This window comes from Aspergillus heteromorphus, assembly GCF_003184545.1.
Source record: "Aspergillus heteromorphus CBS 117.55 chromosome Unknown BO70scaffold_2, whole genome shotgun sequence".
Lineage (NCBI taxonomy): Eukaryota > Fungi > Ascomycota > Eurotiomycetes > Eurotiales > Aspergillaceae > Aspergillus > Aspergillus heteromorphus.
In genome coordinates, this window is record NW_020290407.1 from 657,986 (window position 1) to 685,904 (window position 27,919).

At 54.2% G+C, this 27,919-nt stretch overlaps 12 protein-coding genes across 12 annotated transcripts; 8 read left to right on the forward strand and 4 right to left on the reverse strand.

Annotated features, from left to right (window-relative positions):
- Positions 1–3,692: 3,692 nt before the first annotated feature.
- BO70DRAFT_284110 (putative transcription factor RfeG) lies at positions 3,693–4,737 on the forward strand (the record flags this gene model as incomplete). The annotated part of the gene is made up of 3 exons (XM_025539115.1): positions 3,693–3,839; positions 3,957–4,001; positions 4,078–4,737. The coding sequence occupies 3 exons, from the start codon at positions 3,693–3,695 to the stop codon at positions 4,735–4,737; spliced, it is 852 nt and encodes a 283-aa protein (XP_025403288.1).
- A 1,416-nt stretch (positions 4,738–6,153) lies between these two features.
- On the forward strand, positions 6,154–7,422 carry BO70DRAFT_284088 (uncharacterized protein; the record flags this gene model as incomplete). The annotated part of the gene is made up of 3 exons (XM_025539113.1): positions 6,154–6,396; positions 6,469–7,012; positions 7,070–7,422. Coding segments are annotated over 3 exons (1,140 nt in total), but the record flags the coding sequence as incomplete, so codon positions are not given.
- Positions 7,423–8,850: 1,428 nt separating this feature from the next.
- BO70DRAFT_284174 (NADH:ubiquinone oxidoreductase subunit NDUFA3) lies at positions 8,851–9,161 on the reverse strand (the record flags this gene model as incomplete). Its single annotated transcript, XM_025539118.1, has 2 exons — positions 8,851–8,897; positions 8,978–9,161. The coding sequence occupies 2 exons, from the start codon at positions 9,159–9,161 to the stop codon at positions 8,851–8,853; spliced, it is 231 nt and encodes a 76-aa protein (XP_025403290.1).
- A 569-nt stretch (positions 9,162–9,730) lies between these two features.
- BO70DRAFT_358308 (dolichyl-diphosphooligosaccharide-protein glycotransferase) lies at positions 9,731–11,238 on the forward strand. The gene is made up of 3 exons (XM_025542260.1): positions 9,731–9,960; positions 10,027–10,730; positions 10,783–11,238. Exons 1-3 carry the CDS (start codon positions 9,747–9,749, stop codon positions 11,200–11,202), a joined length of 1,338 nt encoding a protein of 445 aa, XP_025403291.1. The 5' UTR covers positions 9,731–9,746; the 3' UTR covers positions 11,203–11,238.
- Positions 11,239–11,564: 326 nt separating this feature from the next.
- BO70DRAFT_349404 (PET191 family protein) lies at positions 11,565–12,187 on the reverse strand (the record flags this gene model as incomplete). Its single annotated transcript, XM_025541652.1, has 3 exons — positions 11,565–11,754; positions 11,864–12,005; positions 12,163–12,187. The coding sequence occupies 3 exons, from the start codon at positions 12,185–12,187 to the stop codon at positions 11,565–11,567; spliced, it is 357 nt and encodes a 118-aa protein (XP_025403292.1).
- Positions 12,188–12,394: 207 nt separating this feature from the next.
- BO70DRAFT_307182 (sterol esterase) lies at positions 12,395–14,336 on the forward strand. The gene is made up of 2 exons (XM_025540065.1): positions 12,395–12,679; positions 12,752–14,336. The coding sequence occupies exons 1-2, from the start codon at positions 12,565–12,567 to the stop codon at positions 14,044–14,046; spliced, it is 1,410 nt and encodes a 469-aa protein (XP_025403293.1). The 5' UTR covers positions 12,395–12,564; the 3' UTR covers positions 14,047–14,336.
- Positions 14,337–17,357: 3,021 nt separating this feature from the next.
- BO70DRAFT_392527 (putative RAS small monomeric GTPase (Rsr1)) lies at positions 17,358–18,495 on the forward strand (the record flags this gene model as incomplete). The annotated part of the gene is made up of 8 exons (XM_025546290.1): positions 17,358–17,368; positions 17,452–17,483; positions 17,550–17,576; positions 17,648–17,727; positions 17,775–17,797; positions 17,872–17,900; positions 17,955–17,964; positions 18,072–18,495. The coding sequence occupies 8 exons, from the start codon at positions 17,358–17,360 to the stop codon at positions 18,493–18,495; spliced, it is 636 nt and encodes a 211-aa protein (XP_025403294.1).
- Positions 18,496–18,543: 48 nt separating this feature from the next.
- On the forward strand, positions 18,544–19,226 carry BO70DRAFT_80240 (uncharacterized protein). Its single transcript, XM_025548731.1, has one exon. It carries the CDS (start codon positions 18,785–18,787, stop codon positions 19,142–19,144), a length of 360 nt encoding a protein of 119 aa, XP_025403295.1. The 5' UTR covers positions 18,544–18,784; the 3' UTR covers positions 19,145–19,226.
- A 400-nt stretch (positions 19,227–19,626) lies between these two features.
- Positions 19,627–21,826, reverse strand: BO70DRAFT_307186 (putative 3-methylcrotonyl-CoA carboxylase, beta subunit (MccB)). Its single transcript, XM_025540066.1, has 2 exons — positions 20,263–21,826; positions 19,627–20,161 (listed from the first exon to the last, which is right to left on the reverse strand). The coding sequence occupies exons 1-2, from the start codon at positions 21,696–21,698 to the stop codon at positions 19,867–19,869; spliced, it is 1,731 nt and encodes a 576-aa protein (XP_025403296.1). The 5' UTR covers positions 21,699–21,826; the 3' UTR covers positions 19,627–19,866.
- Positions 21,827–22,007: 181 nt separating this feature from the next.
- On the forward strand, positions 22,008–23,726 carry BO70DRAFT_307189 (isovaleryl-CoA dehydrogenase). Its single transcript, XM_025540067.1, has 6 exons — positions 22,008–22,255; positions 22,316–22,403; positions 22,468–22,562; positions 22,626–22,861; positions 22,929–23,206; positions 23,257–23,726. Exons 1-6 carry the CDS (start codon positions 22,072–22,074, stop codon positions 23,669–23,671), a joined length of 1,296 nt encoding a protein of 431 aa, XP_025403297.1. The 5' UTR covers positions 22,008–22,071; the 3' UTR covers positions 23,672–23,726.
- Positions 23,727–25,186, reverse strand: BO70DRAFT_425791 (uncharacterized protein). Its single transcript, XM_025547715.1, has 2 exons — positions 24,715–25,186; positions 23,727–24,632 (listed from the first exon to the last, which is right to left on the reverse strand). Exons 1-2 carry the CDS (start codon positions 24,790–24,792, stop codon positions 23,781–23,783), a joined length of 930 nt encoding a protein of 309 aa, XP_025403298.1. The 5' UTR covers positions 24,793–25,186; the 3' UTR covers positions 23,727–23,780.
- On the forward strand, positions 25,025–27,747 carry BO70DRAFT_80298 (3-methylcrotonyl-CoA carboxylase subunit alpha). The gene is made up of 4 exons (XM_025548732.1): positions 25,025–25,454; positions 25,511–25,709; positions 25,769–25,866; positions 25,916–27,747. The coding sequence occupies exons 1-4, from the start codon at positions 25,300–25,302 to the stop codon at positions 27,690–27,692; spliced, it is 2,229 nt and encodes a 742-aa protein (XP_025403299.1). The 5' UTR covers positions 25,025–25,299; the 3' UTR covers positions 27,693–27,747.
- The last annotated feature ends 172 nt before the right edge of the window (positions 27,748–27,919 follow it).

Sequence of the window (27,919 nt, forward strand, 5' to 3'; positions counted from 1 at the left end):
GCATGGCTAGTGGCCACATGGGTCAATGAAAGCTGCAATGCCGCTGCTATCGTTCATTGGCACGCCGGTACGGGCTTTGAAGCGGAAATGACAAGGAACTATCGGGCAGCCATTTTTGCCTCCCCAGGATGTCCGGCAAGATGATAGCCATCGAGTCGGTGCCGAGTGGCCGTAAGCTATCCAGAGACTTGAGACCCGAACTGAATCTCAGACTGAGACTGCAATTTCTGGGTGATCCTTGCTGGCCTCGGACTAATAAGCGTACGGCATTCGGTGAGCCCAGACGAGATCTGATTCGCGCAACGGCGTATGCATCCTTAATTGCTATGGATATCAATCAGTTCATAGCACTTTCTTCACCTGTGGACTCGGCCATTATGGAGACGGCGCGGCAAAGTAGACACCTGGACAGATTTCATTCGAGCACCAAAATGGGTCCAAAGCCTGATATTCTCACCGCCATGCAGGTATTCCTAGATATTGATTGACAGGGGCCATGGACGCCTTGTTGGTCTCTGGAAGGGGGTCGAAAGTGTGTGACTTTCCACGCCTGGCACGGTTGGTTTGATCGAAGGAGGGTGACAGCCGCGCGAAGCAAAGTCAAAAAAGAAAGCAGCCAAAGGGGGATCTGGTCGTGTTACCGAGACATGCTTCGACTCCTTCGAGGCCTCAACAAAGGCCGGTCAGGTCATGTTGGTAGTATTTCGTGTGTGCGAATCAAGGAACATCCGACCAGTAGCTGTAAGGGAATCGAGATGGTCGATCATGCAGCTGGCCGAGTATGGCCAAGCGGAAGTTGTTGAGTGCGGCACGAAGGCTGGGTGAAGGCCCTTTACTCCGTACACAGTTCGGAGGTATACGAGGAGGTTTGACTTTGGGGATTCTACGGCTCTTGCTGCACCTACCGTAAATTCTTTTCTTTTTCTTTGCTCCGGATATCTGGGTTGCTTCCTTCCCATGTTGCGGTTTTCTGCTCTTGTCTTCATTTCCTCCGGGGCATTTCCCCCCTTGCGATCCCTGTTTAATAAACCACGACCTATGGTCTGCACCGACCTGGAGGATGTCACTCAGCTTTACTCCGTAACAGTGACTGCGGCCCGGGCGGTTTGAGATTCTTCCTGGGTTGGCTTGAATGGAGGCTTGGGGGAAATACTGAAGTCGGGTAACCTTTCAGGTCAGTGAAGGGATAATTAGTGGCAGGGACGCAACGGGCTGATGAGTGCCCAATTCCGCCACGCATTCCTGCCCAACCTGCAACGTCTCCCCTCAGCGTTCGATGTGAGTGGCTGTGACACTGATGATTTCGGCAGCGAGAGATCGATGGGTCCTTTAGCTGCATGCCTAAAGGAACCGGAGCAGGGAGCACAAAGTACTCCGTAGTGGTACACCCTGAGCTACTCGCCCTCGCGGGTGGCGGCCAGAGATAGCCCATCCATGCAGCCTTGCCTACCTGTAGGTACGGGCGACGCCGTAATTAGGTACTTCGGTGCTAGCTCCCAACAGCCCTGTCCGTGGCGAATTGCGCCTTGGTACTTTGGCTGGCAGGACAGGATAGAGTATCATAGGGCAGCGAACGCTTCCCTTCGGATGCGCAGTCAGGTAGGCAGGTCACTTTGAAGATCTGGAAGGTGCAGGTGATAGTGCCCTGTTCATGTACGGAGTAGCTTCCAATAACCTAAAAACTAACAATCTCGAGCTTCATCAACGAATTGAGAATCAAACCCAGCAAAAAGTTCCCACTGCCGTATCCTGGCATGACAGTCACCGCATATGGGCATGAGGCGTGGATGCTTCGTGGTATTTCTGTGCCTGTATGTAATATGTACGGGCTGGACTGCGGGGATAACCGAGAAGTTCGCCCGGTAGTTAACTAGTTAGTTAGTTAACTTACGCCCTCGGCTGAGTCATCCCTCCCGCGGTGAGGCGGCCGCGTTATGCTCGTTATGTTCATTATTATACCACGGACTACGGTCCGTAGAAAGACCACGTACAATATTCCGTACGGAGGCGAGTACTCCGGATGGAGCCCTACAACAGTTTCTGCCACTAGATATTGCTCCGTATCTGTATCTACTACCACAACATGATTAGTTGGTGCGTGGATTGTCTCCTGACTCTTCAATAATAACGAGGCTATCCCGGATCCCTGGATTGGAAGGGGGGATTTCGTGTATTATGTTCAATGATGTTGACCTTCCCGCAGGGAGACCGTCCATGGCTCGCTAGCCGAACGCCCAAACGGGCACGATTCTTTCTCCGCGGGTCAACCGTGGCTCGTGATCTCCGACGAGACGGTACCTTATTATTATGGAGTAGAGAAAAGGCACCAGAATAACAGTGATTGATGTACCAACAGGCCAATCTGATAGCACCCAGTACTCTCCGTGTCAGGATGGAAGCCAGACAGACGATCCCTGGGGGACATGATCATGATTTTATTTACATTTACCATTAATCATCCATGTTTGCCGCCCGGATCGAGATCGTCGTCGCCATCCGCATCCTCGTCCGGCGCCTCTGACTCTGGCTCTGGCTCATCCTGGAAGATGGAATATTCACAACCAAGCCGCACGGGTAGAGGCAGGATAATCGTCTGCACCCTCGCCTTCCATGACCCCGGCTGCGGGCTCCCATTAGTCGCTGCAGGATTCTAGTGGGAGTCATCTCTCGCTCATCGTGCTGCTGAGCCTGCCGGGGAGGGTCTAATCGTCGCGCGGGTGGAGTCAGTCGTGGCACCAGACATGGCCAGGCAGCCCAAAGCCGGCCCAACAGCCCAATCATCCCGCCCACCACCGCCCTCCCCAAACCCACTCCCCCTCCCACTCTCCCTCCGTTGCTGTCTGAGTCCCCTCCTCTCTCTCTCCCTCCTGCACTCCTTCGCCCTCCCTCTAGTCAATCCGAGTCTTATCTCCCCCCAGCCGGCTGTCTCATTTTTCCCTTCCCCTTCCCTTCGTCGCCTCCTTTCTGTCTCCCTCCCTCTCCTCGCCGGTTTCACCTCTCCCTCTTCTTCTTCTTCTTCTTCCTACCTCACCCGCTCCTCCTTCCCCCACCCCCCCCCTCCTCCCTCTCTCTTCAACCTCTTCTGTCCTGGCATCCCCCCCCCGCCAGCTTCGAAAGGTAGCAGAGCCTGTGTTCGGGAGTGTTCCAGCAAAGACCACCGTTCAAAAGAGGCGGAGATCCCTCCCAGGAGAGAAAAAAAAAAAAAACCAGGACCATTCACACACCCAATTCCGAGATTTGAGTTCTCATCTCTCTCTCTCGGCCTTGTTTAAGGACTTTACTGTCTCTTTCGTTTGCGACTTGCTTAATGCTGGAAGTGACCTGTATTCCTTGAACCCATCCTTACAACTGCCGTGGACAAGCAACGCTCTCGCCGGGATTTGTTTCTTTTCTTCCTCCGGAAATAAAGAGCCCTATAACCCACCCTTGGATCCGAGCTCTTTCGTCGCCTTCCTGTTCTGCTTCTGTGCTTGTGTCAACCGGAACGCGGATTTGCCCTAGTGGATCAGCCTTGGACTTCCTGGACGCCGTCTCATAGAACTGTACTTGGTGCTGTTTCTTGTTTCAAACAACCCCATCTACCGTCATCCTCTGGACCCGTCGGCTATTCCTGCTTCTCCGGACTTCTTTTGGCCACTTGGACCCGTTGACCATATACATTAATATACTGGAAACCATTTTCCCTGGACAAAATGACTGGCCGTCATGGATTTGAGGGGCGCCCGGAGCGTCAAAACGAATATTTCATTCCTGGCGATGGTATCAGCCGCGAAGTTATCCAAGCAGACATATGCCGTTACCTTGGAAATGATGCGCTCGTAAGACCTGGAAACCACAATGTCTGTGCCCCGATGTTTTCTTATGCCGATTCTAAAAACCCTTGATGAAATGACGGATCATGTTGGCTGGATCTAGAATGTCTAGCGAGGCTCGGTGACTGACTTGATGCAAAACAGGGTCGTCAAGGCTTCTTCATCCGTGCCTACCGGAATCTTACAACCGTATGTTTTTCTCCCACCATCGGAGTTCCCAGATGCAAGCCGGACAGGTCAAGACTAACGCTGTTTTGTGATCCAGGAAATGATTGCTGACCTCAAAGCCGACTCTTCTCGGTGGGAGGCGGATGTGCTACGTCGGGCTGACCAGGGTTATCCCAGAGGTAGCTACATTCAAGACTACAGTTATTCCCAGGCACCACCTAACATGGCCTCAGCGAGCTATGCAGCCTCGACTATCCATGAAGCGCGGCCGCAACAGGGAGGGCCATCTCCTCCGCCGACCTACTCTGCCCCTCCCCCCCCTCAGCAGTTTGTGGACCCGTATGCTCAGCCTGTGTACGCGGCGACTCAAAGTCCCCCGTACCCAACCCCGGCATCATACCCTGCAAACCACTCTCCCTTTGGATCTGGCCAAAACCCGTATCCTCCCCCGCAGATCCCATACTCTGCTCCCAGCCAGCCCGCAGTGACGTCTGCTGAGATGCATCCTTCGTCATACACATATGGAACCGGCTATGGCTACGAAAATGGGAGAAACAATGCCCCCAGATACCCTGGGCCTGGCTATGAGCCCGAAGCGGACTATCCCACAGTTACTTCCGGAATAGCCTATCCTCCTACCACAGCCCCGGACCCTCGGATAGGACTGGACCCCAGATATACTCCTGAGTCGACATACTCAGACCGCAGTAGGCCACAACCAGCCCGAGGCGGGGAAGCCCCACGCCGAACGAGGTAAAGAAAGTTAATGTCCACTTTCTGCCTGTGAGCCGCGGCGTATATTCTCATCCACTTTCTCTCCCGAGAAGGCCTCACCACCCTCAGATGCGCTGGGCACCTCCTATCTTTGCCTGTATCTCGAGAGCCTTTTACGGATCCATCTCCATTTTTTTTAGCCTACAGGAACACCAGACCGGAAAGAAAAAGCGTGCATAACTTTTCGTGGGAAACAAATTGCAATTATGCCGGAGCCAGATGCGAGGATCACTGGATATTATTTGCCCTGGACGCCATTCACCTTATACCTGATTTATTTCGATTTCCGTTCGGCGTCGCTACCGACGTTGTCTCGTGCTTGAGTTGACCTGGATGCCACCTCGTGCGAGGTCACCTTGAGCAGATGTGATGTAAAGATTGGTCGACCCAACCTTTTACGTGATGGTTTATGAGGAGGCATTTTGGCTTTGTTGTAATGCCAGCCATTGCTGTGCTTGATCTCCTTTTTTTCTCCTTTTTGGATTGCGATTCCATTGTCTTGGTTTTCCTATGTGGTGTACTGGCTGTGGTATTCTGATTGCTTTTTGTGCCACTGTTCTATTTTTCTTTCTCTTTTTCTTTCCCGATCGGTGTTTTCGACCATCTCCTACGTTTTGAGTCCAATGGGAGCGCCAACTGATTTCTGGAAAATATCAGCTAGGGGCTTCAGTGACACGGTGATGCTATGTTGTCCATGAGCTATATGTAGATATGAGCATACACGGCGTTATTCTTTGTTCTGCTCTGGTTATTTGATGGCTATGACATTGCTCCCAGGGTTGTTTAATAATCGATATACCGTCCACTGAAGAAGTGTTCTCTTGTATTAGCCTCCTGTGTTTGCTCTGTTCTTGGATGTCTGTCTTGTCTTACGGCATATCTTGCGTGCAGCTCTGGCGTCTTGGTTGCTATTATGCTAGGCTGACTTCTGAATCCATAGAAGGTCATTTCCTCAATCCACATACTATACAAGACTTGATTGTCTCCCTATAACGCCCGCCGTACTTAAATCCACTAGGGATCCATCATGCCCCAGCTACCGCTGTCATCGAGAGATTAATTTTGCATGTTTGCTTGTTCTTTAACCCCCTTGGCAGTGAATGTTGTGTTCTATGTTATATTAGCTGTCAGCAGCTATGAGTCGCTCCAGGGTCCCGATGAAAGTAATTGAACAGTCACCGCTTGACCACAACACACTGCTGACCTGGGATATGAGTCCAAGGCCGTTCTCTCATTCACTGCAAAGCATCGCGTTGTTACCAGCCTGGCTGGAAAGAATCCAGACAATAATAATGTCATTTCTCCGCTTTCAACCTCTCAGCGTGTTGCCGGCGCGGGGCCTTTGGCATCAAAGATACTGCGAGAAGCGGGCGTCCCAGCGTCGCTGGAGTTATTCAGGATGAGCGCGGCTTCATCCTTCCCGCATTTCATCGACGGCGATGTGAGAATCCATATCCAGCCGGATGTCTACCAACTCCACTCTGTCGTGCTTGCTGGCTACTCCAGAGTCCTGGGAGAACTGGTGGCCCCGTTCTATGCCTTGGATCCCTTGCCCTATCTGCAGGGACTCAATCACCTCGGCATGCGCGAGATCAATCTAGTCGGCGCGGTTGGTCGCAAGAATGGCATCTTTCAAATCCAGGTATGTTGTTGATATGACATGATTGTGGACCGACCACAAACATAGGCGTGGCCATTCTGATAGCGGTTATAGGAACCAAGACAAATTGATCCAGATACCTTGGAGTTCACAACCATAAGTGGCGTCTTTCCCATCTGGCCTGAAGAGACCCGTCGGTGCTGGAACAACCTCTTCAAGATATTCTACCGGCTGAAGCCCAACCTTCGCGATCTTTATGGCCTTCCCATTCTGCTAGACCGTGGTCTGGAGCTGATCGGATTGGCAGAAGAGATTGATGCGACGGATGATGTTTTCCACGCCATTGATAGTGCGCTCGTGGGGTTCGACCAGGAACTGTATCACCGCATCTCCACGGACCCGGTCGCCTGGGTCAATCTGGCAGTGAGGATCCATTCGGGGACGATCTTCCAGGAGGCCATCATCCACTTGGTGGGAAGATGGAACTCTCTTACTGAATGCGGCTTCAGAGCTCTGCCCGAGAGTGTTCGTCGTGTGTGCATCGAGAAGCACGCCGAGCTGGACCTCAAGAAGACGGCCACGGAAAAGCAGCTCCTGAAGTACCATCCTGCCCCCGTAGCTCCGCACGCCGTCATCCACGAGACCAACCACCCCGAGGGTTCTGGGTCTGGGTCCGGGTCTGGGTCTGGGTTTGGAGGTGTCGACGTTGCCAAAGACCGAGACGCTCATCTGTGGATGGCTGTCGCCGTCTACCGCCAGTGGATCGGCCAGTGCATGGCAGACGGCCAGAACCACCAAGCCCTCGACGGCGGCACCTCCTTCTACCGCACGATCAGCGAAGGAGGAAATGCGTACTTGTGGGCCATTGACCGGACCTCGCTCGTCTTGCTTCCCCCACTCGGCGAAGCCGAGATCCAGACCGTCCAAGCGAAACTGTCCGAGGTGAAGAACGACGCCAAGCGCATTGTCGCCCCTCTGTTGCTCAACCGCAGCCAGTACGACCCGACTATCTGGGGCGAACTTCCCTACCTGACCTGCTGCGAGTTCCGCGACGTTGATATCCCCTGGTATGTGCCCGCGCCTGTGCCTGGCCCTGTTCCTGTGCCTCCAGCGGTCGTCGTTCCCGTGATCCCCGATCCGAACAACAATGCCCCGGCAGATGAAGGCATCCAAGCAGAGGCAGAGGCGGCGGCGGATGATGATGATGATGATGATGATGAGGATGAGGATGCTCCGGGGGATATCATAGAACCGGCAGCTCCAGCACATCAGGACGGTATGGTGGCCAACCCTACCTCCGACTGTCTCTACCTCAACCCGACGCTGACCACATTGGACGCCATCAACCGATTTTCTAGCTCGCAGAGTGCCGCTTGGAGCGGTCCCGAGGCGGAGACCGATCGCATGAACATGCAAGGAACGTTCGACCCCTTCGATCTGGGGGATACCGATCCCGCGTGCACCGGTTTCGTGACCTATCAGACCCAGTTCCCGGCTAATGACGAAAATGACTCCTACGAGAATACCCTGTTCCCTCTCCCTGCGTGTCTTCAGGATCATCCAGACGCTTCGCAGGGGCGTGGTCCTCTTGAGCAGCAGCGGGGTTCTTCTACTCGGGACGGCCCTTATGAGGGCTCTTCTACGGAGGACCCTACTGAGGGCCGTCGTACTAAGCAGGATTCTGACCCGACTGACTGACTGACTGACATCTCTATCTATCTACCTACCTTAACGATTGGCGTCTTTCGCGTTCTATCCGTTTCTCGATATTCCCCATTTATGCTTTGGATTGTTTTCTTTCTTTCTTTCTTTCTTTCCTTTGTCTGTTCCCTGGGAACATATTTTAATCAACAATTATCCACCCGCTGCGGTCCTATGTGGCCGGTATTTAATCAATTCAACCTCTTGGATAGGCAGGCAGCTCATATTGCACCCACGGTCACAGCCAAGTGATATTTTCAGGAATGAGGCGTTTTCTGGGCCCCAATGGACAATTTACCCGCAATATATCCTAACACCCAGATCGGGAGGAAAGGGAAAAGGCCTGTAAATAAGGTGAAATAATAAAAAAAAAATTGAAAGGATGACATTAATCTCCGCTCCGTAGCCATTTTCATATACAATACACCAACAACAGTAAACGCTTGACAACACTCACTCACTCACTACCCGTGCGGACCTATCCAGGCATAAGGGTATAAGGGAGACACCTGAAAGGGAAGGCAGGCAGACAGGCAGGCAGACAGGCAGGCAGGGCATGTTGCAGAGAGAAAGATAGATAGATAGATACGACCAGAGATAAGGCTTCGACCGGGAAAAAGCCCGTTTCCATCGAGGTAGAGTGCGCCGTGCCGACACGGACACCACGAGCTACCGCCCCTGCCCCTTGAGTATCACTTCCCTTCCTATTTGCTCAGCGGAGCTCCACGGATCCAACCAAAAGATGGAATCGGCAAAGCACATGGATTGCTTGCTTGCATGCATGTGGTGTCTGATTTACTCGTCATCGTAACCCTTGGGGAATGTCCGGGGTCCGGCGGGAACTGGAAAGAGGGAAAATGACGGGTCAGTCAAGAGAGCCCCAGGAATGATATCGAGTTCAAGCGAGAGGGCGGGCTCTTACTGGGGTAGGTCAATGGGATGGGCTCCGGGTCAACATCGCCCAGGGCGCGTCTGATCGGCGGCAGGCCGACCAGGAAGACGGGGCCCATGGAACCCACAACGATGGAGTAGAAGATGGCAGGTCTCTCGTGGGAGGCCCAGCGGAGGTAGCGGAGGGGAGTCGACCAGAACTGAGGGACAGACATGATTGCGGGCTTGCGATGGAGGAGAGGCGTCGGATGAAGGGTTTTTTAAGCGGAGGCCGGGGAGGGCGGACAATTGCGGGTGGGGGGATTGATTGAATTAAGTGGTTGCGGTGGGAGCGGTATAGCGGAGTCGAGTAGGCGTGCGGAGATGATCTCGAGGAGGAGGGGGGGGGGTGGATGTGGCAGGCCGATGCGACGAGGAGGGGGAGCGATAGCAGCAGCAGGAGGAGGAGGAGGTTGGACCGAAGTTCAGTTAGTGCCGGTCGGGGACGAAGGTGACGAAAGCCGAAGTGGATGCGGCGACCGGGCGAGGCTTGGCACTCGGTCCAAACACGTCGCCCGTTTGATGGAGTGCACGGAGTAGCTTCAAACAAGAACCCATTCATTCATTCTCCTTCTCGACACCATCACCCTCGAAGTGGATTCTTCGCTGGTTCCCCCATCTCCGTTGTCGACTGCCCGCCCGCTCCGCTGTGCGGAATCACTGCAAGATGCGGTGGTGCCTTTCCTTCTTTCTGTTCAGCTTCTTGGCTGTGGTACATGCGCTGAGTAGTTCGGGGAACCGTCTGCTGGTCGTCCTGGAGGATGGCTCCGAAAGGGAGCTCTACTCCATGTTCTGGAGTGACCTTGAAGGTTCGTCCTTGCGTGGCAATTGGGGATGCGATTCGTGCTCATACTGGATATTTAGCTCGTGGATACGACCTGGTCTTTGAATCGCCCAAGAGCGACAAGCTCTCTCTCTTCGACCTCGGAGAGAAGGCCTACGACCACCTTCTCATTCTTCCCCCCAGGTCCAAAGGTAAGCGGTGGCTTGAACCATGGGAACTCAATGGTATATGTGCAGGCAATTGACCTCATCTCGTAGGATTCGGACCTGCCCTGAGCCCCAAGAACATTGTCAACTTCATCAACCAGGACGGCAACGTCCTTCTCGCCCTCTCCGGCAAGTCCACCACCCCCAGCGCCATCAGCTCGCTGCTCCTGGAACTCGACCTACACCTTGCCACCGACCGGTCCTCCGTTGTTCTCGACCACTTCAACTACGACACCCTGTCGGCATCTGAAAAGCACGATGTTCTGCTTCTCCAGCGCCCCGGTCAATTGAGACCTGATACCAAGGATTTCTTCGGCGGGGAAGGCGTTTTGGCTCTCCCCCGGACCGCTCCCCACACTCTGGGTGACACGGCTCTCCTGACGCCTATCCTACGCGCCCCGGTGACTGCCTACAGCTACAACCCGAAGGAGGACTTGTCTGCGGATGACGATGTTTGGGCCACCGGCTCTCAGCTGGCTCTCGTCTCAGCCATGCAGTCCCGAAGCTCTTCTCGCTTCACCCTGCTGGGCTCTGCGGAGAGTCTCCAGGACCAGTGGTTCTCTGCGACCGTCAAGGTGCCCGGAAGTGAACAGGAGACGGGCACCGCCAACCAGGAGTTTGCCAAGCAGCTGACTGCCTGGACGTTCAAGGAGACTGGAGTTCTGAAGGTTGGAAAGATCGAGCACCACCTGGCCCAGGCCGACATTACCGCCGAGGACTTGAACCCCGCGATCTACCGCATCAAGAATGAGACTGTAAGCGCCAACGGCGAGCAACATAGACGACAACTGCTGACGTGTCCTATAGGTTTTCAGCATCGAGATCTCCGAGTACAGCAATGACAAGTTCGTGCCCTTTGAGGTCCCCGCCAACGACGCCCTGCAGCTCGAATTCTCCATGCTCTCCCCCTTCCAGCGTTTGAAGCTGGAGCCTTCCTCCCGCACCGAGAACAGCACCATCTACACCACGCAATTTACCGTTCCCGACCAGCACGGTATCTTCTCCTTCCGGGTCAACTACAAGCGCCCGTTCCTCACCAACATCGAGGAAAAGCACGAGGTGACCGTCCGTCACTTCGCCCACGACGAGTACCCCCGCAGCTGGAAGATCAGCGGAGGATGGGTCTGGATCGCTGGCCTGTGGTCTGTGATCGGCGGCTTTCTGGCGTTCGTGTTTGTGTGGCTCTACTCGGAGCCCACCTCGGCGAAGACCAAGAAGACGCAGTAATGTATCAACACCTGAAAGATCAATAAATGACGTCTTGCACATTGCGTTGATGGCGCCTTTGATGATGCCAGATCGTAGACCCCCGTCGTCAGTTCTAGTAGGCCAGGAGTAATAGTCACACAAAACCGCTTGCATATGTACAACCCTAGTATGTAGTATAAACCGACAACGATAGCAGAGTGGTTCCCAAACTCCAAGCCATGCCAGCAAAGCAAAAAGCAGAAACTCCACAGACAAGATCGATGATGTTACAGTGCGGAAAAAAACAAGTCTGTGTCACCATCCATCATCACAACGGGGACCAGAAGCCGCCGCCTTTCTGTCCCACTCACACTCGCACTCGCACTCGCACTCGCACCCGCTCACAGACCTCTGGTCTTCTCAGGGTCCATCTGCACCTCATTCCCACTAATCTCCTTGACCGACTCGAAGGCCGGCTTTCCGGCGTAGAGTTGCTGAGACGAACCCGAGCTACTACCGCCCTCAAGCTCCTTGGATACCGCGATGGGCTGATTTCCGCGGAACCGCTTGCGCATATCGACTAACCCGCGCCTGTCGGAGAGTAAAACGTTAGAACATGGGGCTTTTCTCAGTGTCGGGTCGGATGATGATGATGATGGGCGGTGATGATAGGATATGATAACGGGTATGTATGACTCACTTGCACTCGCCGAATCCCTTCCGCAGCTGTTGGCATCGCATGGGCAGTCCCTCGACGTACGGATCACTTAGGCACTCGCGGGGCGTGCGCCGTTGGACCATAATGCAATCGGATTCCTGGAGGCATTGCGCCAGGGCGTTTCCTAGTGACAGAGGTAATCAACATGCGTCAGAATGCAGGTCCATTGCAATGCAGTTTGGTGGTGAGACAAGGGCATCCCCGTCTAGGATTGAATTCGACCAGTCGCATTGGGGGAGAAGGAGGGGGAAGGTGGGAGGGGGAGGCAGATGATGACATACTGATATCTTGGCAGGAACTCGGCATCTTGAGATCAGATACAGCAAGGGTCGTCCAATTGCTGGGGCAAGGGACACCGGGGGACGGACGCAAGCAGGGTCAAGAGATGGGCGGCGGCGGATGATGATGATGGCAATGGCAAAATCCCACCCTGCCCCGGATTAGATAAGCATCACATGAAGACCGGCGGCGCCGTCCGTCCCGTCCCCATGACGTCTTGGGGGAGAGGGCCTGCCTGACTGACCCTTTTTCTTTCTCTCTCCGACAAACAATAAGAGAGAGGGTCATGCAGACGGCTGGCCTCCACTGCTGCATTGCTTCCTCTGTGCGCATCATGAAACACCGCTGACCGCCCTGCTACGCCGTCGTTTCTATCCTGCAGGACTGCAATTTTGGTCGTCGTCATGGCGCGCGTCCCCGTTATTGGACGCCTGTTCTGGTTCGAGTACTTGGCTCTGTTTGGATCGCTGATTTTGGTGCTTCTGGAATGGGTCATTCACATCATTACCTTCTGCCTGCGTACGTAATGTTCACTGAGGAGCGATGCTCTACTGTTACGGGGGGGGGGGGTATGAGAGCTAACAGGAGCAGCTGAACCGATTATTCGCTTCTGTTACGATCGGTCCAAGAACATCTTCAACCTCTTCATCTCGCCTGAGGATCTGGGCAAGCGCGGGAAGGAAGAGCAGGTTGCGGCGGCAGTTGCGCAGGCGTCGGACTTTACGGATATTTGCGCGTTGTTCGGGTATGAGGCTGAGGAACACATCGTCCAGACGGGGGATGGCTATCTGCTGGGGTTGCATCGGTTGCCCAATCGAAAGGGCGAGGAGGGGCAGACGGTGAACCAAGGCGAGAAGAGCATCAAGAAGAAGGTCGTCTATCTCCACCACGGCCTGATGATGTGCAGTGAGGTCTGGGTCTGTCTGTCGGAGGAGCAGCGGTGTCTGCCCTTCCAATTGGTGGAACGGGGCTATGACGTGTGGCTGGGAAACAATCGAGGGAACAAGTACTCGAAAAAGTCCATTAAGCACTCGCCGCTGTCGCACGAATTTTGGGATTTCTCGATCGACCAGTTCTCGTTTCATGATATCCCCGACAGTATCAAGTATATCCTCGAAGTGACTGGGCAGCCGTCGTTGTCCTATGTGGGGTTCTCCCAGGGGACGGCACAGGCCTTTGCGACGCTCTCCATCCATCCTTTGCTGAACCAGAAGATCGATGTCTTTGTGGCCCTCGCGCCGGCTATGGCCCCCACCGGTCTACCGAATCACCTCGTGGATTCGCTCATGAAGGCCTCGCCGAACTTCCTGTTTCTGCTTTTCGGCAGACGCAGCATACTTAGCTCGACCACGATGTGGCAGACGATTCTCTACCCCCCGATCTTTGTGCGGATTATTGACACGTCACTTCGGCTTCTGTTCAACTGGCGGTGCAAGAACATCAGCCGCTGGCAGAAGCTGGCAGGGTACCTGCATCTGTTTTCCTTCACCAGCACCAAGTCGGTGGTCCATTGGTTCCAGATCATTCGACACCGAAACTTCCAATTCTACGATGACGAGATCCACGCACCGCTGAGCATTGTGGCGAGCGAGCGATTCTACAAGCCGGTCAAGTACCCGACCAAGAACATCAAGACCCCGATCGTGCTGCTGTATGGCGGCAGCGACAGCCTAGTCGATATCAATGTGATGCTGTCCGAGCTCCCTCGCGGGACCGTGGCGAAAAAGATCCCTCAGTACGAGCATCTAGATTTCCTCTGGGCACATGATGTAGACCAATTGGTATTTAGCCATGTTTTTGGGGCGCTCGAGCAGTACAGTCCCCGGCGCGAAGACCAGACTGTCAGTGAACAAGTCAATGGCGTCAAAACACCTGTACTGGCGTGAGGCATCCCAACCCCACCCACCCTACCCTGTTGGATAGATACCCCTCGAGACATGTATCACAACCACACATGTAATTTCCATATATCCTGCATGAAGATCCTAACGAGAGAGATGCCCCCCCCCCCCGAGATCATTTAATAATTTCGCCTTGTGCTGTACATTTGTTTGCTTTCCACGCGGAAGTTATCTTTGATAGCATTTTGATTCATCGATGGGATGTTTTTTCCAGTACAGCACATTATATCAAAGCCTGCTATAGCCTTGACACCCACCCACCAGCCAATATTAATACAGGGGTTGGATCACTGGAGGACCTCAACAGTGTTGCCTAGATCCCATGCTGTGGCATACGTCATATGTGCCGTCAGCACCTTCTTTACTGACGGTAGATCCGTATGCAGGGCGGTGCGAAGTGTCTGATGTGCGAATGCCGCTGCGACGCCTCACCTACATGTGATGCATAGACGTGGGACTTGTAATCTGAGCCCAAAACCAATGTTTGCTCGCCATTGCTCCACGGCCCATCCCTAATCCCAATCCCCCTTCCCCGGCGGTAACTGAAGTAGAGATACATAGATAGAAGATAACAATTAGTCCATGCCCATCAACCCTGAGATGATGCATCCAACCGCCCATCCTTTCATCCTGAATTTCTGATACACACACACACAAACACACACAAACACACACACACACACACACCTCTCCCCCTGATCAGGAGGTGATCTGACCTTACAGTAGGTACTAGGTATCTACCTACCTACCATCCATCTACGTATCTAGCCACCATACTCTCCCTACCTAAGTACACTAACTACCTACACTACTCCGTACCTATCTATCTACTACCTACCAACCCTCTTCTGGCGCGCCAGGCGCAGGATCCGCGTACTTTTGCCCTCGCTACCTCCCTTCAGTTAGTTACTAGTGCTGACTGTGCAGAAAGTACCGTAGTTAGTTAACTACCTACCTCCTTACCCATCTCCCTGGTCAGGCCCAGGGACTTATCTAGGTACAGCGTACCTGCCGAGTACCTAGCCGCTTAGCTTCGGAATTCGATCCGTCCCTGGCAGCAAGCAGGCCAGTGCCCGTGTGCCACACCAGACACCGGTACCCGGTCTCTAAGTCCTAGATAGATACTAGATATCTAGATAGATCCCATCCCGGACGCGAGGTGGTTCGGAATCAGCTTCCGGTTCCTGGAATCCGGTAGACTGTGCGCACAAACCCTGGGCTGATGATTTTGGCATTTTTCGTTTCTTTCCTTTTGTGTGTGTGTGTGTGTGTGTGTGTGGAGGGGTGCTTTGGATGGATAGGTCTTTGAGGGGGGTTTGGAGGATTGGATGTGTTTTGGGTGACCTACCTATGGGCACGGGGAAGTAAAGGATAAGTGGATAGATGTTTTTTTTTTTTAATTGTTATTATGATTATTCTCTCTTTTGTGGTGGTGATAGAAGGGGGATGTCAGAGAGTGTGTGAGGGGAGTGGATGTGGGTTTGGGTTTGGGACTTTTGTAGATGGCAGATGCATACACATAGATACACATACAGGTACACATAGTACACATACACACCACACCACCAGGACACTAAGTACTCAGTAGGGCCTGGAATTGGATAGAGCCTGATAGGAGGGTCATATATATTGTCGGGGGGTCACCAGGGTCGCGACGGGGTCTGCTGGGCTGTTCCTGTCTTGTCTTCTCATCCCAATGGTGTACTACTATGCTGGTGATCCCCCCTCCTCCTGTTGGTGAAGCGTGAGGGCCGAAAGTGAGTGTTTCTTTCCTGTGTCATCCATCCTTTTCGCCCTCGCCCCCCCCTTCCCCCCCTCCCATCCCCATTCTCTCCCCCCCTTCTTCATCGTCGTCGTCTTCGTCGTCTGGTGAGGCTCTACCAGGCTGGTTGGCGCAGCAGATCCGGGGCCAGGATGATTTCGAGGCCTCAGATCCATCCGTGGATCAACCACCGGATGGAGGAGGGGGAGGTGCGAGTGTCAATTATTGGCCAAGCCATGCCGCCCCTTCCCTGCGATGAGATGCTGCGATTTCTGCCCCCATCCGCATCGCGTCGTCCACGGCTCACGGCCTAGCCTAGTCGTATGGGGCGAGAGAGGCGAGAACAGAGACAGGAGACAGGGGACAGGGAGGGAATGATGGGATGAGATGAGATGATCTGATCTGATCTGATCTGATCTCAGACTCGCGACGTGAGGTTGTTCTGCCCCCATCCATCACGAACACACGTCCGTCCGGCTGAGCCGAACTGGCCTCTTCCCCCCCCCATGGTCTATAACAGCGCCTGCTATACCGGCTGCTGGAACTTGATAACCGGGACAAGAACCTCATTCTAGTATCGCCAAACTGAGGGATCCCCAACCAGATGCTAACTCGACTGCACTAGGACCTTAAGGTTTTAGAGCGGCCGCACAACAAATCGCCCTTCCACTCGAGTCTCACCGCCGCCATCGTTGCTTTTTGAGCACCGCTTGAGATTCAATCGCCTACATCCCCGGGGGATAAGGGAGAGAGAAAAAAAAACAACAATAACAGAAGGAAAAAGAAAAGAGACGAAATTTCCACCCAATTGATCGTCCCCCGCCTGGCCGTTATTGCATCACTGCTGCCGCCGGTAAGAACTTCGAGGGTTCAATTCCTCCCCACAAACCGAACCAAACCAGTCCCAGTCCACCCCGTCCGCTGACTTAGCCTGTCTGGCCTCTCTTGCAGTCTCACCCTCATTCTCTCGCTCCTAGTGTCTATCCCCCCCCCCCCCCCCCCGACCTCGCCCTCCGATATCTCCAAACCGACCGTCCTCCCTACCCTCCGGTCCGCGCCCCTCCGCAGCCTTGCTTCAGACTTTTTTCCGTCTGGCGCTTCCATCCTGCCAGCTCCCGGGGAATTGGTCCGGAATTGATTGGCATTGAGACCGATGTAACGGATCGCGTGTTGCTGCCCTTGCTCTCCCAGCACACCTCCCCGCCCCCCTCAAAGGGACCCAGCCCATTCCACCACCACCCCCCCCCTCCCCCCCCCAACCCAGTCCGTCCGCCTATTCGCCTTGATCGACCGGCGCGCATTGGGACCGAAACAATACCTCCTTCGATATCCTCTGATCAAGGAAGTGTCCTTTTTTTTAACCCGAATCAATCTCCGGATTGGGTCTACGCCGACATCGACCACCCATTCGGCCCCCTAGGATCAGACGATATAATTGGCGTCTGCAGTGACCGCAAGCTCATCGGATCCGACCCATTTACTTCGCCCCAAATACCATTCTCTATCGATAGTCCGATTCACAGCCACCGTTACTATGCGGCCGCAGTAAGTCCCGCCCCGGGCTGTTGCCCCATGATAAGCACTGGATGGTTTCGCGGCAGATGCTGACGGTTCGCTATCAACGTTAGGCGGGAATATCATATCGTCGTTCTAGGCGCTGGTAGGCACATACTCTGTCATGGATATCGGAAGGTTCACTGACGATGGGTCGTTCTCGGCGCAATAGGAGGTGTGGGCAAGAGCTGTCTTACTGGTATGGGTCTGGTCGCGTAGCTCTGCTATTGTCGCGCATGCTTTCTGACGACCGTCGCTGACGCTGGATAGCTCAATTCGTACAGAATGTTTGGATCGAGAGCTACGACCCGACAATTGAAGACTCCTATCGAAAGCAGATTGAGGTGGATGTAAGACAACCCACCCCCGAGCTCTCATTCGTTGCTAAACTTCTCAGGGTCGGCAATGCATCCTGGAAATGTATGTACCCTGTGCGGCGGAATGAACCCAGATGTCACCACTCGGTGGATGCCGCTGACTCCCGGCGAACACAGATTGGATACTGCAGGCACAGAACAGTTCAGTAAGTTTGCCAACCCAGTCACCCGTATAAGCTCGTGAACTAACGACTCTCTAGCGGCAATGAGGTAAACCAAACGCCCATCTTCCTGAATTCCCCTATCTGCCCAGCCACACCGAACGTTTCCAACGCTTGATTATGCGGCCTCATTGCTGACGTTGGACCACCCTCCAGAGAGTTGTACATGAAACAAGGCCAAGGATTTCTGCTCGTATTCTCGATTACGAGCATGTCCTCGCTGAACGAGCTATCCGAGCTACGAGAGCAAATCATCCGCATCAAAGAGGACGAGAAAGTCCCCATTGTCATTGTCGGCAACAAGTCCGACCTCGAAGAGGACCGCGCCGTGCCGCGCGCTCGCGCCTTCGCCCTCTCCCAGACCTGGGGCAACGCCCCGTACTATGAGACATCGGCCCGTCGTCGAGCCAACGTCAACGAGGTCTTCATTGATCTCTGCCGCCAGATCATCCGAAAGGACCTGCAAGGCAACTCGAAGAGCTCCGATTCGGACCGTAAACGGGACAACGCCAATCGGCAGGACCGGCGAAAGGAGAAGAAGCGTCAAACCCGGCGCAAGGGTCCTTGCGTGATTCTATAATGGCGCCAGAACCCGACCATGGAGATGAACGAAAGCAACTACCATTGAACGAGAACGCTCACCGCTCCCTTGACTTACTTACTTCACACATGACTTAACTGCTGCGCTGCACATACCCCGTCTGTCTACAAAGCCTGTCTTGTCTAATGTCGAACTGACCCATTGATTGAATTCCATTCACCCCCACCCCCCACGTTTCATCATACGCCTGTCTCACGTGCTCCAACGATAGATATATGTGATTTATAGCCAAATCTTTCTCTCTATTCGATTCGTCTCTCATAACGAAATGTTCCCCTGCCCTATTCAGCTTACTTTATGTCTTCAGGAGTGGAAAAGTGTAAATCTCTTTTTTTCTCTTTCTTTCTTTTCATGTCCTTTTTTAACCCACGAATTTGTTCTTCTTTTCTTGTCCTGTATGTGCCCAAGAGCGATCGGAAGCTTTCTATTTCTATTTCTATATTTTTTTTACACATTTTTGTATGTTTTCTGTGTTTTTTTCTATGGAGGATGTGTGTTTGTGTTTGTGTGTTTCTCTCTCTCTCTCTCTCTCTCTCTCTCTCTATGTGTGTGTGTGTGTGCGTCTGGAAATGGAGTATCGAGTGGGATGGATGGATGGATAGATAGATTGCGTGTGATGTTCAACTGAATCTGCGAGGATGAATCATTCCTTAACATGGCACAAATACCTACTATAGATTTTGATTATTATTGATATTGTTCTGGATCAATCTTAATGGTCTTCTGCTGATGTCTACCATACATACCACCTTCCTTGCTATTTTTTTATATTGAATTTCTAGTTAGAGTATCCTGTTTTCTTTCTTTTCTTTCTTTTCTTCTTTGGGATTGGTTTTTGTTTCTGAAAATACCGAGGTGGATTGATGTGATGTGATGTCTAGCTGGGTTTGTTTTTGGTCTACTGGGGTAGTGTTATATAACTTATTAGGCTCATGGTTCAGTTTGGTGAAGGGTTGATGATAGATAGATGCCTAGGATGTAAGGATGTTGGGATGTAGGGCTATTCGGGATTGTGATTTTCAAGGAAGATGGAAGATGGAAGATGGAGGGAACTAAGTATGTCTTTGGTTGGATCGTTCATTCATTTTTCTTTCTTGACAGTCACGGTAATCTAAAAGATAACAAACCAAGTAAACTCAGTACTTAGGTAACCAAGTGAGTAGTTAAGGTAAGTAGGTAAGTCATCAATGCCGCATGCATGGTAACTAAAACACAATATAACCCCAGTCCTAGAGAAGCTTACGCCTCGAACGCAAGCATCTCCAATTGCCACCTTCTCACCCAACCATCTACAAAGCATAACCAACCATAGACATAAGATATACCCCACCACTCATCTATCCAGCTAGCCTACATCCTAAAAACGCCAAACCGCGTCTGCACATCGGCATCGACCTTCCCGCCGACGGCAGCCGCCAGCCCCAAACCCAGGAACCGTCTCGTCTGCGCCGGGGGGATCACGCCATCGTCCCAGAGTCGCGCGGAGGAGAAAACGGCCTCGGATTCGCGATCGATGCGCGTCTTCAGGGCCGGATCCGCCGTGCGGCCTACGGCTTCCATCACGGCGGAGAGTTGCTCGGAGCCCATCACCCCGATCTTGGCGTTGGGCCACATGAACATGAAACGGGGGGAGTAGGCGCGGCCGCTGTCGAGCGTTTTTTTTTTCATTGTATTAGTGGATTGTTCTTGTTTTTGAACTTGGTCTTGTTCCTGATGGCAGAGGGAGGTTGGGAAATGAAGACTCACCACATTCCGTAGTTGCCCGCGCCGGCGCTGGACCCGAACACGACGGTGAACTTGGGCACGTCGGCGCAAGCGACGGCCGTGACGAGCTTGGCGCCGTTCTTAGCGATTCCGCCCTTTTCGGCGTCGGCGCCGACCATGAAGCCGGAGATGTTTTGGAGGAAGACGAGGGGAATCTTGCGTTGGGCGCAGAGCTCGATGAAGTGGGCGCCTTTGAGGGAGGACTCGGAGAATAAGATGCCGTTGTTGGCGACGATGCCGACCTGGTGGCCGAAGATGCGTGCGAAGCCGGTGACCAAGGTGGTGCCGTAGTCGCGTTTGAATTCGGCGAATTCGCTGCCGTCGACGATGCGGGCGATGACTTCGTGAACGGGGATCTGGCGGCGGAGGTTGGTGCCGACGATACCGTTGAGCTCGGTGGGGTCGTAGAGGGGTTCTTTGATAGTGTCGCTGGGGAGACCTTTCAGGGGGAGCGAGGTCTGGGGGTAGTTTAGGTTGGAGATGGAGCGGCGGGCGAGGATGAGGGCGTGGGCGTCGTCCACGGCCAGGTAGTCGGTTACGCCGGAGATGGTGCTGTGGAGGTGACCGCCACCGAGGTCTTCGGCGGAGACCTCCTCGCCGGTGGCGGCTTTGACTAGAGGAGGACCAGCGAGGAAGATGGTGCCTTGGTTCTCGACGATGATAGTCTCGTCGCTCATGGCGGGGACGTAGGCGCCTCCGGCCGTGCAGGGGCCCATGACGACGGAGATTTGGGGGATGCCCAGGGAGCTCATTCGGGCCTGGTTGAAGAAGATGCGGCCAAAGTGGTCTCGATCTGGGAAGACGTCTGCCTGATGCGGGAGGTTTGCGCCGCCGGAATCGACGAGATAGAGACAGGGGAGCTTGTTTTCCTGGGCGATCGCCTGGGCGCGGAGATGCTTCTTCACAGTGATGGGGTAGTATGTGCCTCCTTTGACGGTGCTGTCGTTGGCCACGATCATACAGGTGACGCCTTCGACGGTGCCAATGCCGGTGATGATACCTCCTGCTGGGACGTCTTCACCGGGATAGACTTCGTGGCCGGCTAGCGGGGAGAGTTCCAGGAACGAGGTGCCTGGGTCGATCAGAGCCGTGACGCGGTCACGGGGGAGCATTTTCCCTCGCGCGAGGTGCTTGTCCTTTGCTTTTTGGGGGCCTCCGTGAGAGATGGTGCTATGGAGGTTGGTCATTCGGTCGAGCAGCTCCTGCATTTGCTGGGCGTTCTCTCTGAAGTCCGAGGATGAGGTGTCCACCGCGGTGGGAAGAACGGATATAGCGGAAGCATGGTGCGGATGTGTATAGCTTGCGGCGGCTCTGGAGACTGGCTCAAAGGGTGTTTTGTTCAGGAGTTGGTGTCGAGGCAGACGTCGTGAAGGAAGGGCGGGTCTCAGACTCCGCAGGAGCGGAGACGGAGCGCGCATTGCGGGGATGCTGCTGGGCGAGGATGATCTGCTGCGGATTGAGGCAGAATGGAGGAAATTCGAACGGGAGATTGTGGTGTGTAGGCTATGACATGCCCCGTCTTGTAGGATGATGAGGACGAAGCAGTTTGGACGTGAAGAGAGGGAAGATGCAGGAAAAAGAAAGACCGTCGCAAGGCCGCAGGTGACATTGCGGAGAAGGAAGATCGCGATGATTGCCGCGGGTAGCCGTCTGCACCCCCCGGCCCTGCTGTTTACTTAGCATCGATAGACTCGCACATCCGAGGCTGCATCCTTCCTCCGCTGCCCGCCCGAGTTGCTTTTCCTTCTTCTCTCATCCCATCGTGTTTCTCTTCGCGGTGTACCTAGCAAGATGGCCGCCCTTCCCAGATTCCCTCTCTTTGTTCGCACGTCGTCCCGGACTCTGGGCCGATGGAGGAAACCCCTCATCCAGCCCCCCGCATTTCGAACTCTGGTCACCAAGCACCCCAAGGACTTTGTGCCTCCCACGGAGGATGATTTGCTGGAGCTGCGTGAGCGTGTTCAGGAATTTACCCGTATGCAGTGGCCCCGATTCTTCCCCGTTCGCTTCTCACTAACGATCGTTGCGAATCAAGGGCGGGAAATCCCCGAGGACGTCGCCGCGCAAACAGACGCACAGAATGAGTTCCCGGCGGAGATGTGGAAGAAATTAGGTGAAGCAGGGTGCGATCGATCTATAGTGGGAAACTCGGGGTGCTTGTGCTCCTGCCAGGCTAACTCGTGGCAGGTTTCTCGGTATCACGGCGAATGAAGAGTATGGCGGTCTGGGGATGGGATACCAGGCTCACTGTATCGTGATGGAAGAAATAAGTCGCGCATCTGGTTTGTACCATTCTTACACTTTGTGCTGTCGGACAATGGCCTAATTCATTGGGGGAAAAAAAGGCAGCATTGCTCTGTCATATGCCGCGCACTCCCAACTTTGTGTCAACCAGCTCTCCTTGAACGGTACCGCGGAGCAAAAAGAACGCTTCCTTCCTGGTCTTCTATCCGGTGAAAAGGTTGGTGCCCTTGCGATGTCAGAACACTCAGCGGGATCCGACGTGGTCAGCATGAAGACCACTGCAAAGGCCGTCGACGGTGGGTGGCTATTAAACGGAACGAAGATGTGGATTACCAACGTGAGTTTCTGTCCTGGTCTTTTATAACATGACATATGTCTGATCTAACGTTATGTCGTCTCTCCAGGGCCCCGATGCAGACTTTATCGTCGTATACGCAAAGACAGAGCCCGAAAAAGCCTCCAAGGGCATCACAGCCTTTGTCGTAGAAAAGACCTTCAAGGGGTTCTCATGTGCCCGCAAGCTCGATAAGCTGGGCATGCGCGGCTCCAACACCGGTGAGCTGGTCTTCGAGGATGTCTTCGTGCCCAAGGAGAATGTCATCGGGGAGGTGAACCGCGGTGTGAAGGTCTTGATGGAGGGATTGGATTTGGAGCGTCTTGTTCTTAGCGCTGGTCCGTTGGGGTATGCAATCTCTCGTTCTTGTGGAGAACATCGATGCTAAACAGCTGCAGAATCATGCAAGCCGCTCTCGACCTTGTCCTCCCCTATACTCACGTCCGCAAGCAATTCGGTATGCCCATTGCCCACAACCAGCTAATCCAGGGTAAACTGGCGGACATGTATACCAAGCTTGCGGCCTCTCGTGCCTACACATACGCCACTGCGCGACAGATCGACAACTCGGCTGCAGAGTCATCCGGGGCCTTGATCCGGACGCAGGATTGCGCCGGAGCTATTCTCTATGCCGCGGAGAGGGCAACGGAGTGTACCCTAGATGCTATCCAGCTTATGGGCGGGAACGGATACATCAACGAGATCCCCGCGGGACGTCTCCTGCGGGATGCAAAACTATATGAGATCGGGGCTGGGACGAGCGAGATCAGACGGATGGTCATTGGGCGGGCGTTCAACAAGGAGTTCTCATAGGTAGTAGACCTTCAATGATCCCTTAAAAATATACCATCTCTACATTACATGCGTTCAGGATGCAAATATCAAGTATGTTCATGTTCGCATATTATCGTTTCTATACAATTTACTTTTTGTTCCTCGCGGACCTCCGCACAGGTCCCGAGGATGCCGGATGTGTCTCTTTCGTCTCGCCCACTTTCTGGGTCGCGATCCTCTTCGATCGGGGGTTGCCGGTAAGTTCCGGGGCAGGCTCATCTGCATCCTCAGCCTTGCGTTTCCGTCCTTTTGTCGTCGGCTTCTCGACGCCGTTGGCTTTCGACTCTTTCAAGGGTTGCGACTGTATCGGCTCTGCCGCATCAGGAGCGTCTTCCGCCCCGTTCACTTCCGAACCCAGCCCATTCGACAACTCCGAAGACACCTTCACCACCCCATCCTCAACGCCTCCAACCCCGGAATCATAATCCCCATCCGCCCCCCCTTCTCCCTCATCTGCCTCTTCGTCTTCGTCTTCATATTCGTATTCCTCCTCCCCCTCATACCCATCCCCATCCTCTGTCTCCTCCCTACTCCCTGCACCCACACCATCACCCCCAATTCTAGCCCTCACCCTCCCAATCGCCGGGTGCGAATTCCGAAACACCTCCCTCCAATTCTTCAGCAGCGCAACCTTCTCCCCCTCCCCAGGCTCATGCACCGCGATCTTCACCTCATCGCTCGGACTCTTCCACACCGTGCCCTGGAACGCCGCGATATCAAACTTGGGCACCTTTGATGCGGGGACTCGGGGCTTGTTCGGGAGGGTCACGGGTCGGGATAATAGGTTCAGGGCGCGTTGACGCTTAACGGCGGTGGAGTCATCGTCGAAGTAGTCGTCGGAGAGGTCGTCCCAGTCGCTGAAGAACTCTTCGGCTTCCAGGGCGGGGTCATCGTAGAATATGGCGTCGTTGGTTATAGTTGCGGTCGCGGCGAGATCGTCCTGTTTGCAGGGGATGATAGGTTAGGGGGTGGGACTGAGTGAGAGGGGAAAGGATGGACCGGGGGGTGGAGGGGGGGCTTACAGCAACGGTTGGGTCGGGTTCCTCGACCCAGAAAACATCCTCATCGTAGTCGTCGTAGTACTCTTCGTCGTCGGACATGGTGAGGGGGTGTGAATGTGGTGTAGTAAGCTTGTGCTTATGTGTCGCGAAGTTGACGAGTTGAGAATGACGTGGTGTGAGATGAAGAAGATCCACACAGAAACTGCAGAGTCGGAAGTAAAACGGTAAAGAACTAAGCGAGTGTTATCAAGGTCGCAAACGGGAAACTATCCAGCGCAGATCTATATAGAACCAGGCGCGGCCGTGGAGTGATGCAATCGACGGAGAGAGTCTCGGTCGGCGTCGAAAAAAACCGGCGGGTGGATCGGGCGGATCACGTGCCGGGCGCTTCCCCGCAGCCGTCGCTTTGCGTCGGCTCAAGGGGTGCGTCGGAGGCCCGTACAAGAAGCTGAGCGGCTGGTCGTCGTCACTGATAATTCTGGCTCCGTGACCCTTCGCCTTTTCTGCTCATTTGAATATGCGACTTGGCCTCTCTACACACTCTGTTTGTGGTGTTGACCCAATCTTGCAGTAGCAGAAGTACTAGCATCAGCGCCATCCTCGACCATGCCGCTCTCGTCTCTTCTCCGCACTTCGACCCGCCTGGGGCCGACCGTTGCTCGGAGATCCAGAAGAGCGGCCTCCACCGTGTCTTCCGCAACCCCCAAGGCCCCAAAGTCGCTGGATTCCATTCTGATAGCCAATAGAGGAGAAATCGCACTGTGTGTATGACTGCTTTTGTGTGTTTTCCTTACTAACCATGTGTTACTTGTCGCAGACGAGTCGGACAGACCGCCGCTAAACATGGGATCCGAGTAACCACCCTCTACACCGACCCGGATAGCCGGGCGCAGCATGCGCTGAGCTCGCCCTTTGCATACAATCTGGGGTCGGTCTCTGCCTACCTCGATGGAGACCGGATTATCGAGATTGCCAAGAAGGAAGGCTGCCAAGGGATACACCCGGGCTACGGCTTTGTGAGTGGTGTCTCGCTGTATCTTGGCTGCTGGGGTACTAATGGCTCGCGTGATGCCAGCTGAGTGAAAATGCAGCCTTTGCACGGAAATGTACAGAGGCAGGGTTGGTCTTTATTGGCCCGCCCTGGAAAGCTATCGAGGACATGGGAGACAAGAGGTATGCTCGGCCTGGCGCATTTCTTGGAACTATCACTGATGATCTGTAGTCAGTCAAAGAAGATCATGACGGCGGCTGGGGTGCCTTGTGTGCCAGGCTATCACGGTGATAACCAGGATGTCAACTTCCTCGAGGCCGAGGCCGACAAAATCAAGTACCCCGTGCTCATCAAGGCCATCAAAGGTGGCGGTGGTAAGGGGATGCGTATCGCTCAAACCAAGGCCGAGTTCCAAGCGCAGTTACAATCCGCGAAGTCGGAAGCTATGAACTCATTTGGGGATGACCACGTATTGGTGGAGAAGTACATCACTACACCCCGGCACATTGAAGTTCAAGTCTTCGCAGACAAGCACGGAAACAGCGTTGCACTGGGGGAGAGAGATTGCAGTATCCAAAGAAGACACCAAAAGATTCTGGAAGAGTCTCCTGCTCCGCATCTGCCTGCCGCGACCAGGAAAGACATCTGGACCAAAGCCCGATCCGCCGCGCTGGCTGTGGGCTACGAAGGCGCCGGCACCGTCGAGTTCATCTTTGACAACGACACCGGCGAGTTTTTCTTCATGGAGATGAACACCCGACTCCAGGTGGAACACCCTGTAACCGAGATGGTTACCGGACAGGATCTAGTGCACTGGCAGCTCAAGGTAGCGGAAGGCGCCCCACTTCCCTTGACCCAGGAGGAAGTGGAGGCCTACATGGCGAGCCGAGGGCATGCGATTGAAGCGCGAATCTACGCGGAGAACCCTGACCAAGGGTTCATCCCGGACTCCGGCACTCTGCTCCATGTTCGGACCCCCGCAATTACCGATGATGTTCGGATAGATGCGGGTTTCGCCGCAGGCGACGAAGTCTCAGCACATTACGACCCGATGATTGCGAAGCTGATTGTGAGAGGCAGCACGCGAGAAGAGGCAATCCGCAAACTTGCAGCCGCACTGGAGGAGTACGAGATCGCGGGTCCCATCACCAACATTGAGTTCTTGAAGTCCATTTGCAGAAGTTCCGATTTTATCACGGGAGACGTGGAGACCGGGTATATCGAGAAGCACCGGGAAGAGCTGTTCACAAAGGAACCAATTGAACCTGAAGTGTTGGCACAGGTGGCCCTGGCCTGTCTTCACCACGACTCTGACCCGAGATCTCGGACGCAAGCCAGCTTTGAAGGCTCCGCTGTCGGCTTCGGTCCCGGATACCAGGCACGCCAGATTTCGTTCGCAGAACTGACACCCGGAACAAAGAATGACTCGAAGTTTGACGTTCGGGTACAACAAACAGGCGACGATACATTCAACATTGACGTCGGGGGAAGCGTGTTTGAGCAAGTAGTGAGCCATAGCGACCCAGCCTCGAGCGTTATTACCTCCTTCTTCCCGCATACCCGTCTGGACACGACGGTTGTTCGCGATGGGGACACAATCATTGCCTTCCAACGAGGCACGCAGTACCGGTTGACGATCCCGCGGGCCAAGTGGATGGAGAAAGCGCTCGGGATGAAGGACGTCAAAAACAGCGTTCTAGCCCCGATGCCGTGCAAGGTGCTCCGGGTGGAAGTTGCGGCCGGTGATGTGGTGGAAAAGGATCAGCCACTGGTGGTGATTGAGAGTATGAAAATGGAAACGGTCATCCGCAGCCCACACCGGGGAACAATTTCCAAGGTGGTACATCAACAAGGAGTAAGTCACGCGGTCCCCTCCTCTCCCCTGCCCCTTTATTGCCCAGCCAGTCGATCAGGCCTCGTCCCTGTGCGCTTAGCAACGGGTTTGACCCTGGGGTCTGGAGCAGCCAGACCTGTCCAGGTCGGTCAGGACTCCGGGCTCGAAGAGTGAGGCACCGGGGTTTCCCCTTGAAGCCACGGACACGGAAAGCCGGCCCGTGCACAGACCAGACCCTGGGCTCAAGCTTCCATGGTCTTTCCTTCGAGCTTCGAAACCCCCCATCATTGCCATTCCCAGCCGATGACTAACAGGTACCTTGCAGGACCAGTGCAAGAGCGGGACACCGCTGGTTGAGTTCGCGGAAGAGGGCGGTGAGTGAAGGCATACGTAGTCCACGC